Below are 19004 nucleotides of genomic sequence, written 5' to 3' on the forward strand. Positions count from 1 at the left end.
CTCTTAGCCTGAGGAATAGGTTAGGTTGGGTGGTAATAGTTTGGTTGTGAATTGCCAAAGACAACGAGAGCGAATTGTCAAAGACAACAAGAGCAATACAAAAAAAGCTGGTTGTGCCGAACGACTGTTTTGTAACTTAGCCCATTTGAAAAAAATCACCAATAATAACATGTTTACGGAATTTGTCGCATGTATCGTGCGTCACATGCCAAAGCTGACAACATGTATCAAATCTCAATCTGCAAACGCCAAAGATGTCTGACATATACCGTATAATTTTCTGTACACATATTGGTAAACTTATAAATCTTGCAATATAGTGTGGGCCCTGTAATAGGTACTATGTAATTAATGCCGTGTAGTATGTTTACTGTTTATTCATTTCTTTATTTGACTCTGAACTATAAAAAAACCCTCTTGAACTTTATACCCAATAGAGGATGTAACAGATTATTTTATTTTAAATTACTAAAAGCTTGTGTCTTAAATAAAACTGCTAGCGCTCTGACTGACACACACACACACACACACACACACACACACACACACACACAAAACTAGAGAAAATACTTATCTGTGTAATTACTGGTTCTGCATAATTTCCGAATCTCACACTACTTAGTAACTTATGTATAAACTTCGTATGAGCACGTCCGAAGGTATTAAAAAAAGTAAACAGAGCTATCACTACAGTGTTTTTGTCTATCACATTAATAATAGTGCATATTTCAGTTGTATAACAACTCGAATAAATGAACCGAATGATGGTTTACTAATTACTGCAGACAGTAAAATTTAAAGTTTTAATTCACCCTCTAACGTGGAGGTTGGTAACAATCGGCATATGCTTCCTTGAAGTGCACGTTTATTATCTTATTCTTCAATATTAGATGCAACAGCTCCTGTTTTGAAAATCCATATCACTAATTCTTAATAACGTCTATACAACAATGTAAATTTAATACATATTAATTGTTCCAAGATATAACATACCTTTTCTGTCTGGTTTCGTACACCTTTTCACCAGACGGATTGAATCCTTCGCAAATTGGCGTCCTGGTTCAATAAACTTCGTTACTTGATCCATTTTCTTTAATAATGTAGATCCTGCTAACAAATATTTCTATTTAGTAACTATACAATGTACCACGAATGCGCACGAAAAGTAGAACGCAGAAGCCTCCACTTCCCTCTCACGAACAGCGACACGCTCCTAGCCTCCTACAATACGCTTCCACGTCTCGACAGCTTTGGCGCACGTCACATCCTACAGCTGTGTCAGAGATACCAACTAACTACACATCTGCACTTGAGAGTCATTGGATGAGCCACAATAAACAAGGAAGCATCAATTGACGTTAACCGTAGTTACTACCACAAGCGGTAAATGTAACAAATTGCAGTGTCAAGTGAATACTGCATTACGGATGGTGATATCTTTAACAATGAAGAGGTAATAAATACGGAATAGGAAACTCAAGCTTACAGGGCGGCGAAATTATTTAATTTCTCCGAACCCATTTCCTGACTACATGAAATAGTGGGTGTGATATCTGAGCAGGATATAAGGACTGTAGAAGTATCAAGAAGTAGTGAATCTAGAGTCGGTTTTGATTTTTTATGCGCCTCATTTTTTCCACTTAGAAACAGTCATTGCAGATAATGTTCTTCGATTGTTTATCGGACAGCGGTGCATACAGTAACATAACTAATTATTTATTGCTGTGGTACGGCTAGTTGATGCTCTCAATATACGCCCTCTTTTTAGGCATGGAAACTCGGATCGAAGTTCGATGAAAGCAGTTCTAAGAAATCGAACTGGAAGCACGTCCTTTTTTATTAATTTTTTTAAGTGTCGTTTGAACCTAAAGGCAACAATAGTTGCGAAGAATCCACAACCATGCCCGTTTCCCGGTAGGTCGTTCCGTAAAGAAAGTGTATTGTAAGAAGAAAAGAAATGTCATCATGTATCAAACAGAAGGAAGTGGTGTAGCAGGTTAAGCCTGTAATATTTTGTTACTGTCAATCAGTATTTCGGACCCCTCACTTTATTGCACACACTGTGAGAACGGTCCAACCACACTTGAATGCAATCAAGTGATCAAATCGCGTATTGTGTGCCAGTATTCTTACTGCTAGGTCGTGATATTTGTCGAAGAAAGGAGACCCTTTTGATTATATAAATTTTGTTAAACAAGTGTAATAAACATTTACATATGCTCTCGTGATATTTGTCGAAGAAAGGAGACCCTTTTGATTATATAAATTTTGTTAAACAAGTGTAATAAACATTTACATATGCTCTCTCTCTCTCTCTCTCTCTCTCTCTCTCTCTCTCTGTGTGTGTGTGTGTGTGTGTGTGTGTGTGTGTGTGTGTGTGAGAATCCTTTGACAAGTTTGTTCTTTCAAATGCTCAACTCTTTTACTCAAGAAGGCTTTCTACATTTATTACAGATAACACAATTTTGTAGGAAACTGGATGTCATTGCATAAGACTGCAATTTTCATGAGTGACTGATTATATTACTAGCTCAATAGACTGTTTCTTGAAGTTGATCATAGTTAATTACTTATTTTGATAAAAATGGGGTAGTGATCCTCCCAAAAATATTGGTTGTGATGACATACTGATTTGTAGCATAGCTTGAGATCTACGTTTGGTTGGAAAGTGGTAATTTGGATGAGTTGGGTGAATTCAATGAATGTGAATGCAAAATAAAGGTTGTCGTAACATATTGTTCTGGAGTGTAGTCCAGTCCATGTCTTCATTCAGTATGTAACACACTTTATCTTGTGGGAATTCAAGCTCTAAGGTACGAATACCATGCAGTCTTTGACAGCTCACTGAGCTTGTTTGAGTTTGATACTACTATGAGTGTCTTTATAGCATCTGATTATGTCTCCAGTTTTCAGCAGTGAACTGTTAGGCACAGAAACTTGCCTAAAGCCCATGTAAGAACAATCACAAGGCTACAAGGTAAATTCTGAAAATTTGTGTAAGACGACAGGCAAATCTGTGACAGGTATTTTGGTGCATGTCATCCACATATATAACTCTTAAGTCATTTTGAATTTTGGTTTTTGGGAAGTGTGTTTCATGTTTGTGTGAAAAAGTTACAAAGAATGGTGTAGAGTACACTAGATGTGTAGATATATCCAAAAATATGTAGTTGTGTACTATATTTGTATATTCTACATATTCTGATTGGATACTATATTTTGATTTTGATCCATATCTTTTTCAGTGAACGTGAATGGGGACCGAGTGGACAGAAAGTGGTGGACATTACCAAGTCTAGGAAGGAGAAAGTATAGCTGCCAAGGTAGGACTGTAAGTAAAGAAAGAAAGGGCAAAAAAGACAGAGATCTAGAAAATAATTTTTACCATGAGATGTTTTATACTATCTGAGAGGTCTTTGTATAATTTCCTTTAGATCTGTTAAGTCCTTGTTGGGGGAGAGGGGGGGGGGGACAAATAGTAGGTCGTAATTTTTTGGTCAGGTATTCCTGTGCAGAAATATTTTCCCACTCTTAGGCTCAGTGCTACAAAGCGAACGCACATTATTGGAGCAGGGAAGGAGTATGGAAGACCTTGATTTGTTGGGAAAATTCTGGGAAGGCATAATGCATCTGCAAGTTACTGCTGCAACCTGCTCCAGGATTTGTAGACAATTATTAAGTTCTACATCTACATTTATACTCCGCAAGCCACCCAGCGGTGTGTGGCGGAGGGCACTTTACGTGCCACTGTCATTACCTCCCTTTCCTGTTCCAGTTGCGTATGGTTCGCGGGAAGAACGACTGTCTGAAAGCCTCCGTGCGCGCTCTGATCTCTCTAATTTTACATTCGTGATCTCCTCGGGAGGTATAAGTAGGGGGAAGCAATATATTCGATACCTCATCCAGAAACGCACCCTCTCGAAACCTGGCGAGCAAGCTACACCGCGATGCAGAGCGCCTCTCTTGCAGAGTCTGCCACTTGAGTTTATTAAACATCTCCGTAACGCTATCACGGTTACCAAATAACCCTGTGACCTGACAGCAGTTAAAGAATTGTTGAGGGAACTTATGTGGGGATCACAGGGAAAAAGGTGTGTTGTTCCCCATGAAAATGATTTACTTGGGTCATTGAAGGGCTCTCAGAAATGGGGGTGGTTGCTGATAACCCAAGTATGCTGATAAAGTGCCCAAACAAGACCATTCCAGCCACAGCCAGGAGGTGAATGGAATGTCCTTCCAACTGGTTCTTAGCTAACAGCTTAACTCTTCATCTTTTAGGCTCCTATCGAGCAATCTCAAACACATGGCTGTATAGTTACTGAAAATAGAGATCAATGAGCACACACTGGGTGTGGCTCATTGTGCGAAGTTCTTAGGCATCTCGATTGGTAATGAATTGAGGTGGCACAAGCACATGGATAGGCTTACCATAAGGCTCAAGTCTGCTTACTTCGAACTTGCTGATCTTTCATTGCCTTGCCTTGAAGACACGACTGTTACCATACTTTCACTTAGTACTGTCCTATGGTATAATCTTATGTGGTAGTGCTGCAAAAATAAAAAACAATTTTTGTACAGAAGCTGTAATTGTTATTGAACAGCTTGCAGAAGCCTCCTCAGGGATCATGTGATTCTTAACACTGATGTGCCAGTACATTTTCTCCATAATGGTATTTGTGGTTAATGACAAGAGTGAATTGAGGATGAACTGCAAATTTCAATTACAATACTAAAAGTATAACTAATTTCCATATCGACTGTACATCCCTTTCTAGGGTCCAGAAAGGAGTTGTGTGTTCTGATACAAACATCTAAAACAGGTTGCTGGTAGATGCCAGGCAGAAAACTGAAAGTCCTTAGATACTGAAAAACAAATAAAAGAATACATAGTTAGCCACACCGTCCACCATTTATGAGAATATTTGGCCTCAGGGATCCAAATTCCACTTAACAATAATGTCTGTATGAAACAGGTCATAACTTTGTTAGTATAAAAAAAGTTGATAGCGTTCTGTGTCAAGAAATGTAAATGCTTTTATTAAAAGATTTGGATAAAACAGCAACTCATTAGCTTAAGAGGAACAGGCGTAACTTTTTAAAGTAATTGTTTTTCTCCTAACAGCAATATGATTTGGGTAGATAGCTACTCAGCACTTAGAGTACACATCAAATGGCAGACAGACACATTCAAAATTAGACTAAGCAATCGGACACAGGCATCCTTCAGACATTGAAAAACTTGGACAAATTCATACTCGCACATGTGCCCTCGGTTATATCTGGATGCTGAGGCCAAGCTCGTGTGCTTTGAAATGTGTATGTCTGCTGCTCAGTGCCTTCTGAATGTTGTGAGTAGCAGTCTGTCCTAATTCATAATGTTGTTATTACATTGCAGATTTTCCATGAGTTGTTTCTTTCCTAATATACGTAATGTAACGAAGATCCCTTTTCATGGGTGAACTGAACCTAGATACCAGATATCACCTTCATTCTACATTGCAGTGATGATGTGGAGTGTGACATCATAGTGTTCAAACAGAAAGGAGACCACAGGAATGACGATAATCATTTTGTGTCTGTTGTATAGGTTTTAGAAATGTAGATTGTAATGACAGATTGAACTGTACTATAGTCAGGGGTCTACGTAAGTTTGGAAGATGATAGTGTGACTGGGTGTTGGTAAAGCCAAGCCCAAGCCAATGTGATTAAGAGATCTTGTGTGTAGTGACATACTGATCTATAGCCTAGCCTGAGATCTAGGTTAGCTAGGATGGCATGATGAAGTGGCATTAAATGCTTCAGTTATTCAATATCACAATTATCAAGGTGAGTAGACCAGCATGAATCACAATTTGTTGTTTGTATACTCGACAGAAGTAGCCAGCAGTAGCTGCTGTGTAACTGGACTTGTTCCACACCCCTTAGTGCCCTATTTCTTGCTGAGATTTACAGAACATGGCGTGTGAGTGATGAGAAAATGAAAATAGTGTGTCTATTGTAGAGACTGTAAGGTTACAACAAGAGTAGAAGAGGGAAGGATGTGGCTAACATGACAGCAAAGTACCCTCCATCCTTTACTGTACACTCCAGCCTTTACTGTACACAGGATTGTAGAGTTTATACTTTTTTTGTTTCATTCATATGCTGAGCCTGGGATATGTAACCACTTAAATGTCTTGTCTCTGTATGCCCTGCAGTTTGGTGGTTGTAGTCAATTCATAGATTATTCATTTAATACAGGGTGTTCAAACTTAGTAAGTAGTCTTTTGGGGGATAATTGGCTTCTATCTTGAAGTGCTGCTGTTATGTTGACACTGTATCGTGGCAGTTTTATGGTGGGGTGGTTTGATCAAAACTCACTTAAGATATCGGTAGAAGTCGTGCCTGAACTGCCACACTCTGCCATTGCTGACCTCGGCAAGTGGTTGCACAGTAGCTGTTAGCGAGTGCTGTGTGTATTCTGCTTTGCTATGCGTTGTACATTGCTCATTGTTGGCCTTTCTTTTGCAATGAATGAGGAGACCAGTACTGGTCCATGATGGGGTTCAGATACAACCCTCGTGACACCATCGTAATGACTGTTATATCAGTTCTGCTTCCACTAGAGCACAGAACTTGGAAGTAGACCACCAGTGCTGTGAGAGGAAGGTGGGGCTCGTGCTCCGCTGCACTTCTTTTCGCTTGGGCAATCCACGCTCTCATTTGTTTACACCGTCACAGACTGACACAATATATTGTCAGGCTTCTCAGCATTTCTGTGGAGCTCTCCCAGGAGTCAAACTAACTACTGACCCTTGGAGCTTTGCCTCTTTCTACATATTCAGTATCTATTGTTAATCCTGATATGTGTGATCTCTCACATTTGGGCAGTGTTATTTCACAAGTATAAGAATTTGGGGAGAAAAATTACATGGATGGGATGCGCAAATGTTTTATAATCAGTCGCCTTTGTGAACAAATTGCAATTTCCCAGCTTTGTACCAGTGAACTGAATTCTGCCTGCTGCTTTATTTACAACTAAACCTTTGTGATAATTTCATTTTATATTCTCACATATTAGTACATCCAAGCATTTGGGTCATTCTCAAAAATCGGACATATTTTGTAAAATTTTTTTTTTCTTTTTTTTTTTTTTTTTTTTAAAATTTTGAAAGTAATTAAGTTTTATATATTTTTATGTTAGCACAATCAAGTAAATCATTACTCCAATAGTGGTTCCAAAAAAAGGCTATTGTTTTTCAACTAAAAAGTTTAACAGCATAGCTGGAGGGGTGCTTGGTAGTAATGGAGGTGAGAACTGCCTAAAATATCTGAGTATTGGGTAAGTTAGAGGTTAGTAATTGTCACTGAAACATAAAATGAATCATTATTTATTGTTTATACTCATTACAGTACAAATAGATCAAGATACAAATAGTACATCAGACCAAAATATTATAATTTTTCAAATCATCAAATTAATACTTTTCTCGGTTATTGATGTTTGGTGGACTTAAAAAGAGTCATGATTTCACATCATTCTATATGAGAGACATCTTCTTTTTCATGGAATACAAACAAAGTGGCCTAAAAATCTCAACCTACAGCTCGAAGCAAATTTGTGAAAACAGCGAACAGTTTTAAAAACTAAAAAAATTGAGCTACTATATGAAACATTAATTTAAACCTCAGCAAGCATACATAAGCTGCATAATTCCAGTACTACTTTTTAAAAAGTAAATAAAGTAGGATCATTTCAGTGCATGAGGCTGATCTTTTAATATTCTGAAAATCATAAGTTAGAGCTTAAGCCTTTTTTTAAAAAAAAAAGTCACTGCCTAGCTAAAATATAAATTTCTCACTTATATATGGACATAGCTTTTCTAATTTGACAAATAAAAGAGCTTATTTTTATCATTTAATCACTAATGAACACTCCATTACTACATTCTCAACTCCGTGAAGATCAGTTTTCAGGGAGGTGTGAGTAATGGAGGTGACAAACATTCACAAAATTAGATGTTTAGCTGCTTCTTTTGAGGTTGGAATTTCCTATCCCCTTAGTGTTAATTTACAGTTAATGTGTTATCGGTTTATAATAATAAAAATAATAAATGACTATAACTTACACAAAACAATAACGTAGTGGAGGTGATGATTATTAAAGTTAATATTTCTTCTTGGCACTGTAATAATTTAACTCAAACTCTACAGTCATACAAGCCACACTATAACTGCCCAAGAAATGCCTCTTTTCTTATGATAAAATTATTGTTCAGATCGTTTTTATTCTGATTGATTACAACATTTAAGTAGAATATTATCACAAAATATGTTATTTTTATGTAATTAAAGCTTAAAAACCATTAACTATGAAGATGTGGTCACTTGATCAAAAACACTCTTATCTTGGCTGATGCTCTGGTGACGTCACAGGCTAGGAGTAAGATGAAGCTATACTTGTGTTACAGTAGCTTTAACTGAAGTTACGACATTCTTACGTACTTTTACTACTAACAGTTTAACTGTTTAGTGATGTAAAATGCAATTACAACTTTTAAGTAACAATTGAAAGGAATTTTGTGAAAGCTGATATTGGAAGCCTAGCAAAAGTCGATGCATTTATATTCTTTTTCCTATAACATCATCAAAATCACTTAAAACTAAGGAACTATAGAACTTTTGCTAATGAGTCCATATATTATGACTAGATCGTTGACTATCAGTCATAAGCTACGACCCAAAGCACAAATTGTTCTTGGTAAAATTCAGTGTTGGTTTACTTTGTAGGAGGCAATCAGCAGAGATACTGCATCTGTCAGACATTCTGTGGTGCAACAGACAGCATATTCGACCGCCGTGCGAGAGGGCCCATGTTCAAATCCTGGAAGGGTCATTTACTTTTAAAAGTTTTACACAAAATAAATGTCCGCCGCTCGTGGTCTCACGGTAGTGTTCTCAATTCCCGAGAACAGAGTCCTGGGTTCGATTCCCAGCGAAGTTGGGGATTTTCACCTGCCCCAAGATGTCTGGGTGTTAGTGTCATCATCATCATCATCATCATCATCATCATCATCATCATCATTCATCCCCATTATGGTCGGAGGAAGGCAATGGCAAACCATCTCCTTAGGACCTTGCGTAGTACAGCAGTACGGGTCTCCCGCATCGTTCCCCTATGCTCTGTCAAGAAGCATGGGACTTCATTTCCATGCGAAATACAAAAATAGCATTAGCAAGAACTGATTGTAACAGTTGTTAAAATTGTCAGCTGTATTATACCTAGCTTCTCATTAGTCTTAGTCTGAGAAAAGGATAACAGAGGATAACTGCATTTGCTTTGCAAACAAACAATTCACTTTTTTGGAAAGCAATGCTCGTAGTTAAGATATAATCATGCAGTATTGAACAGTAGCCACAAATTTTGCCTGTGCTGTGCAGTGTCTTCTGTGATGTTAAGTTTTCTTAAATCCCTTCTTGTCTCTTCCAACCACCTTGTAGTGTTTTTTTAATTTGGAAATGAAATTAAAAATCTTCTTCTTTAGGCTATTGCCATTCATTCTACAAATTTGCCTGTAAAACTTTAATCTCCTCTTCCTTACTATGTCTGCAATTGTTTCTACATTTCTTTATAGATCTTCACTTCTCCTCTTCGTCCAGTTGTTATCCTAGTTCTTTTGTGGTCATAAAATTTTTCTGAGTATTTTTCGTTTTTTATTTTCCAGTTTTTCTTTTTCACCTCTTTTATTCATTGTTAGGCATTCAGATCCATGAAGTGCTTCCACTGAATTACTGTTGCGTAGTGTTTAATTTTTGCCTGGAATGATGCTGATCTTTTGTTGTATTGGTTTCTGGTGAGATGTAAATGGATGAGGTCATACGGAGAGAAATAAAGTGTGTACAACATTCAGGTGCCCAAATGTAAGGGCTGTGATGTTTCTTAGTGTAAACTAACATTAGCGTCTGAAGCAGACTTCCTTCATACTTATGTAAGATGGTGAAACTGCAAAAGTTAAGCAATAAGTATCCTAGCCAAACAGTATGAAGATAAAAAAACATAGTTTGTAATGTAGTAAAATGTGTGTGGTCACATTAACTAGAAAATACCTTATTGAACATGATGTGGGGGAGCATATCTTGGAGATAAATTAATGGTTAACTTCACAGTGCAACATATTTTTAATTAAGTTAGTGAACTTGTGTGTTGACATGGCGGCGGTTTGCCGGTACAGTGCAATCACATTTTAAGCATCTTTTCATTCTCTGGAACACTTAAAAACAACGTTTCAGGAGGTTCTGTAGATGTATTTGTACAATATGGTACTACACACCATTTTTGACCCATTTTCCAAAATGTAAATTCCAAAACATGACATCAGCGTGAATTAGCATTATGACAGTAGGCGCAACGAGCTAGCCAGTGATGTCACGAGGACTTGAATAGAGCGTTTTAGGGGACATTCAAATTATTTGAATTTAATTTCCGTTTTTATAAAAGAATACTAAATTTTAAGACAAACAACAGCATGTTAGAAGCAAAAAATGACATAATTTATCATTTAAGACAATTTCCAGAAAACGGTCAAATACCCTAGTGAGATCGCTGCTTGCACTTCCCCTTATATGAAGAAAAAAGCTACTAGAACACTGTATGAGACATTTATTGAACTAATAACTCTCAATCAAGGAGGTGAAGATGTAGCGTGGGACTGGGTTTGAAAATTTTTGAAAGAACTTTAAAAAATGCTTTTTAAAAAAAATACCGTAGTACCATGTTGTTAAAATTTTCTAATTGTTAAACTGTTTAAAAATTAAAACCCTTTATAATGCCTTATACAATTTAACATGATGTGATTAAGATTGGTGTAGGGAACAAGTAATGGAGGTGAGATCTCACATACTGTTGTTCAAATTTTTAATAATATTGAATAATTTTGTTTGAAAATAAGTAAATTAATAATTTAATATAGTTTTAAACTAAATTCAAGATATTTGAAAAAAAACAAACTTAAATGCATTTAAATAAAGCATGTTATGACCTGGGGCCCAAATATGCCCGATTTTTGAGAATGTCCCATTTGCGTGAATTGTCCGATTCCAATTGTAGTCATAGATTAATACTTGCTTGTGTATTATAAAGTGCATAATTTTATATTTCTGCCCATTTAAAGCAAGGTGTTAATTTTTACACCTGTTTGGAATGTTATCAAGATCTGCATGGAAATTTTTGCAACTTTATTTTATTCATATAATACCTCACTGCACATAACTCTATCATCTGTAAAAGGTCTTAGATTAGTATTAGTATGGTCTTCCAGGTCATGAAACAGTGAGCTGGTGAGGAGGGAAAACAGCTGGTTCAAAGTTTGTATCCTTTCAGTGTGAGTGTGACTTTCCTAAGGTAATCAATTGAATACCACAATGTTACATCATATTATTAATTTTCTTTTCAAGTAATCAATTCTGACTGGTTTGAAACAACTCACCACGAATCCCTCTCTTGTGCCAAATGTTTCTTCTCAGAGTAGTACTTGCATGTGAAGTCCTCAATTATTTGTTGGCTTCATTCCAATTTCTGTCTTCCCCTTCAGTTTTTATTCTGTACTGCTCCTTCTAATAGCATGAAAGTTATTCATTGATCTCTCAACACATGTGCCATCTTCTTGTCCTTTATCTTGTCAGTGTTTTCCATATATCTCTTTGTTCGTTGATTCTACAGGGAATCTCCTCATTCTGTACCTTACCAGTACACCTAATTTTTCAATGTCTTTCTGTCTCAAATGCTTTGATTCTCTTTTGTTCAGGTTTTCCCACAGTTTGTGATTTACTACTATAAAATGCTGTGCTCCAAATGTACATTATCAGAAATTTTTTCCTCAAATTAAGGCAGATGTTTGGTACTAAGAGAATTCTCTTGGGTTGGAGTGCTATCTTGGTCTGCGTTAATCTGCTTTTTATGTTGTCCTTATTTTGCCTGCTGTGTTATTTTGCTTCCCAGGTAGCAGAATTCATTAACTTCACTTGCTTTGTGGTCACCGATTTTTATATTTAGTTTATTCCCAATCTCATTACTGCTGCTCCTTGTTATTTTTGTCTTTCTTCAGTTTACTCACAATCCACATTCTGTATTCATGAGATGATTCATTCCATTCATCAGGCCTTACATTTATTCCTCAATTTCACTCAGGATAGCAGTGTGATATCTTCTCTTTGATGTCTTTTCACTCCAAATTTTAATCCCACTCTTGAATCTTCCTTTTCTTTCTGTAATTGCTTCTTCGATGTATATGCTCGACAGCAGAGACAAAAGACTGCATCTCTGTCTTACACCAATTTAATCTGAGCATTTCATTCTTAGTCTTCCATTCTAATTTTTAACTCTTGGTCCTTGTATTGTTGTTGTTGTGGTCTTCAGTCCTGAGACTGGTTTGACGCAGCTCTCCATGCTACTCTATCCTGTGCAAGCTTCTTCATCTCCCAGTACCTACTGCAACCTACATCCTTCTGAATCTGCTTGGTGTATTCATCTCTTGGTCTCCCTCTACGATTTTTACCTCCACGCTGCCCTCCAGTACTAAATTGGTGATCCCTTGATGCCCCAGAACACGTCCTACCAACGATCCCTTCTTCTAGTCAAGTTGTGCCACAAACTTCTCTTCTCCCCAATCCTATTCAATACCTCCTCATTAGTTACGTGGTCTACCCATCTAATCTTCAGCATTCTTCTGTAGCACCACATTTCGAAACCTTCTATTCTTTTCTTGTCCAAACTATTTATCGTCCATGTTTCACTTCCATACATGGCTACACTCCATACACATACTTTCAGAAAGACTTCCTGACTCTTAAATCTATACTCGATGTTAACAAATTTCTCTTCATCAGAAACGCTTTCCTTCCCATTGCCAGTCTCCATTTTATATCCTCCCTACTTCGACCATCATCAGTTATTTTGCTCTCCAAATAGCAAAACTCCTTTACTACTTTAAATGTCTCATTTCCTAATCTAATTCCCTCAGCATACCGACTTAATTTGACTACATTCCATTATCCTTGCTTTGCTTTTGTTGATGTTCATCTTATTTCCTCCTTTCAAGACACTGTCCATTCCGTTCAACTGCTCTTCCAAGTCCTTTGCTGTCTCTGACAGAATTACAATGTCATCGGCGAACCTCAACGTTTTTATTTCTTCTCCATGGATTTTAATACCTACTCCGAATTTTTCTTTTGTTTCCTTTACTGCTTGCTCAATATACAGGTTGTATAACATTGGGGAGAGGCTACAACCCTGTCTCACTCCCTTCCCAACCACTGCTTCCCTTTCATGCCCCTCAACTCTTATAACTGCCATTTGGTTTCTATACAAATTGTGAATAGCCTTTCGCTCCCTGTAATTTACCCCTGCCACCTTCAGAATTTGAAAGAGAGTATTCCAGTCAACATTATCAAAAGCTTTCTCTAAGTCTACAAATGCTAGAAACGTAGGTTTGCCTTTCCTTAATCTTTCTTCTAAGATAAGTCGTAGGGTCAGTATAGCCTCACATGTTCCAATATTTCTACAGAATCCAAACTGATCTTCCCCGAGGTCGGCTTCTACTAGTTTTTCCATTCGTCTGTAAAGAATTCGTGTTAGTATTTTGCAACTGTGACTTATTAAACTGATAGTTCGGTAATTTTCACATCTGTCAACGCCTGCTTTCTTTGGGATTGGAATTATTATATTCTTCTTGAAGTCTGAGGGTCTTTCGCCTGTCTCATACATCTTGCTCACCAGATGGTAGAGTTTTGTCAGGACTGGCTCTCCCAAAGCTGTCAGTAGTTCTAATGGAATGTTGTCTACTCCTGGGGCCTTGTTTCGACTCAGGTCTTTCAGTGCTCTGTCAAATTCTTCACGCAGTATCGTATCTCCCATTTCATCTTCATCTACATCCTCTTCCATTTCCATAATATTGTCCTCAAATACATCGCCCTTGTATAGATCCTCTATATACTCCTTCCATCTTTCTGCTTTCCCTTCTTTGCTTAGAACTGGGTTTCCATCTGAGCTCTTGATATTCATACAAGTGGTTCTCTTTCCTCCAAAGGTCTCTTTAATTTTCCTGTAGGCAGTATCTATCTTACCCCTAGTGAGATAAGCCTCTACATCCTTGCATTTGTCCTCTAGCCATGCCTGCTTAGCCATTTTGCACTTCCTGTCGATCTCATTTTTGAGACATTTGTATTCCTTTTTGCCTGCTTCATTTACTGCATTTTTATGTTTTCTCCTTTCATCAGTTAAATTCAATATTTCTTCTGTTACCCAAGGATTTCTATTAGCCCTCGTCTTTTTACGTACTTGATCCTCTGCTGCCTTCACTATTTCATCCCTCAAAGCTAACCATTCTTCTTCTACTGTATTTCTTTCCCCCATTCCTGTCAACTGTTCCCTTACGCTCTCCCTGAAACTCTGTACAACCTCTGGTTTAGTCAGTTTATCCAAGTCCCATCTCCTTAAATTCCCACCTTTTTGCAGTTTCTTCAGTTTTAATCTACAGTTCATAACCAATAGATTGTGGTCAGAGTCCACATCTGTCCCTGGAAATGTCTTACAATTTAAAACCTGGTTCCTAAATCTCTGTCTTACCATTATATAATCTATCTGAAATCTGTCAGTATCTCCAGGCTTCTTCCATGTATACAACCTTCTTTCATGATTCTTGAACCAAGTGTTAACTATGATTAAGTTATGCTCTGTGCAAAATTCTACCAGGCGGCTTCCTCTTTCATTTCTTACCCCCAGTCCATATTCACCTACTATGTTTCCTTCTCTCCCTTTTCCTACTACCGAATTCCAGTCACCCATTACTATTAAATTTTCGTCTCCCTTCACTATCTGAATAATTTCTTTTATTTCATCATACATTTCTTCAATTTCTTCATCTGCAGGGCTAGTTGGCATATAAACTTGTGCTACTGTAGTAGGCGTGGGATTTGTGTCTATCTTGGCCACAATAATGCGTTCAGTATGTTGTTTGTAGTAGCTTACCGGCATTTCTATTTTTTTTATTCATTATTTTACCTACTTCTGCATTACCCCTATTTGACTATGTATTTATAACCCTGTATTCGCCTGACCAAAAGTCATGTTCCTCCTGCCACCGAACTTCACTAATTCCCACTATATCTAACTTTAACCTATCCATTTCCCTTTTTAAATTTTCTAACTTACCTGCCCGATTAAGGGATCTGACATTCCACGCTCCATCCGTAGAACGCCAGTTTTCTTTCTCGTAATGACGACGTCCTCTTGAGTAGTCCCCGCCCGGAGATACGAATGGGGGACTATTTTATCTCCGGAATATTTTACGCAAGAGGAAGCCATCATCATTAACCATACAGTAAAGCTGCATGCCCTCGGGAAAAATTACAGCTGTAGTTTCCCCTTGCTTTCAACCGTTGGCAGTACGAGCACAGCAAGGCCGTTTTGGTTAGTGTTACAAGGCCAGATCAGTCAATCATCCAGACTGTTGCCCCTGCAACTACTGAAAAGGCTGCTGCCCCTCCTCAGGAACCACGCCTTTGTCTGGCCTTTCAACAGATACCCCTCTGTTGTGGTTGCACCTACGGTACAGCTATCTGTATAACCGAGGCACGCAAGCCTCCCCATCAATGGCAAGTTCCATGGTTCATGTATATATTCCATATTACCCATATTTCACTCCTATTTTCCTCAGAATGTTGAACAACTTGTACCATTTTACATGTTATACTATATGGAAGAATTTTGGTACATTCAGTTGTATAAAAAGCTAAAATAATCTTAGGAAAAGGGTAGATTGCTACTCACCGTAAAGATGACACGTTGAGTTGCAGACAGGCACAACCAGTTGGGTGCATCGGCAGAGGATGGCACACAGTGAAGGTGAGGGGGACATGAGTAAGGAGAAGGTGATAGGACAGAGGGAGGCGGAAACTGTTGGGTGAGAGGTGTGGGGGTACAGCACGTTACCACAGGTTGAAGCTGGGGTAGCAGATATCGGGAGTGAAGAATGTGTTGCAAGGGTAACTCCCATCTGCGCAGTTCAAAAAAACTGGTGGTGGAGGAGAAGATCCAGATGACCTGGGTTGTGATGCAGCCGTTGAAATCGAGCATTTTATGTTCAGCTTCATATTGTGCCTCAAGGCGGTCTATTTTGCTCTGGGCCACAGTTTGGCAGTAGCTGTTCATCCTGGTGGGCAACTTGTCGGTAGTCATACCAGTATAAAAAGCGGTGCGATGATTGGAGCAGAGCTGGTATATGATATGGCTGCTTTCACAGGTGATCCGGCTTTTGATAGGGTAAGATAAGCCTGTAACAGGACTGGAATAGGAAGTGCCTGGTGGGCAGATTTGACGAGTCTTGCACCTATATCTTCCACAGGGATATGATCCCTGTGGCAAGGGGATGAGATTTGGAATGGGATAGGGACAGACTAAGGCATTATGGAGGTTGGATGGGCAATGGAACAATGCTTTAGGAGAGATGAGAAGGATCTTCGGTGGGAGGTTATCAAAGCCCCGAGGAAGGACGTGGTTCAGTTGGTCCAGTCCAAGGTGGTATTGGGTAAAAAGGGAGCTCACCTTTGTAGCTGGTTCTTCGGGGTGGTGGGAGAATTGGAGTGTATGGGGAAATGGCATGGGAGATCTGTTTGTGAACTGTGTTTGGGGATAGTGCTCGCTTGTGATGGCCTCGGTAAGACCTTTGGCATACTGGGCAAGGGAGTTCCTGTCACTGCAGATATGCCATCCCCAGGTGGCGAGCCTCTGTCAGCGTTTCGATTACCTATCGTCACGCCCTGAAATGAGGGTCATCCTAACCGAGACCCTTCTTACCCTAACTAAAGTGGTGTTCCATCGCCCATCCAATCTCCACAACATCCTAGTCCAGCCCTGTGCCACTCGCATTCCCAATTCCAACTTCTTGCCACAGGCATCATCTCCCTCTGGAAGACCGAGGTGCAAGACTTGTCCAATCTACTCCCCAGCACTTCCTATTCCAGTCCTGACCGAGAGCAAAGGAGACCAACCTGTGTATGCAACTATATGCAGCTGTATGTATCATGCTCGATTTCAATGACTGCTTCAGTACCTAGGTCATCTGGATCCTCACCTCCACCACCAGTTTTTCAGAACTGTGCAGATGGAAGTTATCATCACAACTCATTATCCACTTCCGAACTTAGGTGTCCCAGCCTCAACTGATGGTGACCTACTGTCCCCACACCTCCCACCCAACAGTTTTGGCCCCCACTGTCCTACCACCTCCTCCCAATTCGCATCCCCTCACTCTCGTCGTGTGCCGTCATCTGCCAGTGCCCTTGCCCAACTTTCCCTTTCCCTGCTCCTCGCAAACAAACCAAAGTCTGCTGGTGGCTTTACCCACAGTTGAGCCTGTGTGATCATTCCATTTCACTTTGGTGAAACCGTTATAGCCAAGTGTTTGTACAAGATGTCTTATTCCAGATGTGATTAATTGATGTTGTACTCGTGGGATACTACTTTTCTATGTCTTGTGAAGTACACTATTTTAAATGTCTTTACATTTAAAACAAGTTGTAAATCCTTGCACCACAATGAAATCTTTTCAAGACTGACTGGATATTAGTGCAGCTTTATGTGCTTACTACTTCGTTATAGAACACTGTATCAATTGTAAAAAGTCTGAAGTTAGTACTAATATTGTGTGGCAGGGCATTTTTATAAATCTCAAACAACAGTAGTCCCAACATACTTCCCTAGGGCATGCCTGAAGTTACTTCTACTTCTTGAGATGACTCCTTTTGCAAATATCCTCAATCCAATTACAAATTTTGTTTGACACCCCCACATAATTGTATATGTATCAATAAATGTTGGAGAGGTATTGGATCAAATGCTTTTTTTTTTTTTTTTTTTAAAAAAAAAGGATGTTATGCAAGAAAAGTGCAAGTTGGGTTTTGCCCAATCAGTGTTTTCAGAATTTGTGCTGGGTGACCTGGGGACTGTAATTCTCTTCAAGGTAGGGAGCTTTCTTTTGGGAGCCAGGGGAGAACTTCATCAGGCCATCTGCCACCCATTAACTAATCTGGTTCATGTCCCACCCACTGCTGTAGTAACAAATTCGTCTTCCTCTGCAGTCTGTTCCCTGTTTTTCTGTCTATCATGGGAATTCTCAACATGCATCCCTCCATTGCATGCCCAAAAAACTTGTCTTTGAAAGATCTGTTTAGTTTTGCAAACATATTGCAGGTCATTTGTACTCATATGTTTACTTTTGTACCATTTCAGTCGAATTCTTGTGACTGAACAGTACTATCTTTCACTATGATGGCTCGCTGCCAACTCTGTGGACTGTCGCTGCTTGCATTGATAAGCAAACCCATTATCGTGGCTCGATATGTGCTTTTACTCTTTCTTGTAAAACTGCCAATGCAGTTGCCCTCTAGTCTTGTATGCTGTAAGAACAGTAATCTTATGACAGGTTCTGTGACTTTGTTGGTATTTTGTACTGTTTTCTTTTCAATATAGTGATTACATATTATTTTACTTGTTTTGTAATTTATTTTCAAGCCTACTTTCAAACACCACTGTATATTGCCAAATTAATTGCAGCACCTTTGATACAGTTAAGGTTTTTTTCTGTTCCTCTCATCAGTATCCCTCTCCTGTGGCAACCACTTCATCTCGGAATTGCACTTGCATCCAGTGTCTTCCATTATGAGGGCAATGTGAAAATTTGTGGAATTAGTGCTAACACAATGAGTTTCCCATGTAATAATAGTTTATCCTCTAAGAATAAACTCGTGACACGTCAGTGCTCTTGACAGAGATCTGTAATGCGGACATCTCTCTGCTGTTGTTCCTGTGTAGTGATATGTGAAGATGGAAAAAAATTAAAAAAATCAAGATTTGAGCAATGATTAAGTACTATGTAAAGCAAGGTGTGGAAGCAAACGAAATCCATGACAGTTTTCAGAACACAATGGGGGCTGCTCTTCTTTGTATTCAACTGCTGTCAAGTGGACAA

At 38.7% G+C, this 19004-nt stretch overlaps 1 protein-coding gene across 5 annotated transcripts in view; it reads left to right on the forward strand.

Annotated features, from left to right (window-relative positions):
• The first annotated feature begins 1323 nt into the window (after nt 1-1323).
• The window catches only part of LOC126425236 (uncharacterized), a 91380-nt gene continuing 73699 nt past the window's right edge, over nt 1324-19004 (forward strand). The window contains exons 1-2 of one of the 5 annotated variants that reach the window (XM_050088197.1): nt 1324-1453; nt 3246-3331. Coding sequence is in view for 1 of the 5 variants with exons in the window: in XM_050088195.1 (XP_049944152.1) it covers nt 1794-1914; nt 3246-3331 (207 nt within the window). In the remaining 4 variants the exon portion in view is untranslated. Of the gene's footprint in view, nt 1454-1569; nt 1728-1770; nt 1915-3245; nt 3332-19004 lie in introns of those variants that run through there. The other 4 variants (XM_050088196.1, XM_050088199.1, XM_050088195.1 and 1 more) reach the window with 4 other exon arrangements.

The sequence above is a fragment of the Schistocerca serialis genome, chromosome 10 (genome assembly GCF_023864345.2).
Source record: "Schistocerca serialis cubense isolate TAMUIC-IGC-003099 chromosome 10, iqSchSeri2.2, whole genome shotgun sequence".
Taxonomy (NCBI): domain Eukaryota; kingdom Metazoa; phylum Arthropoda; class Insecta; order Orthoptera; family Acrididae; genus Schistocerca; species Schistocerca serialis.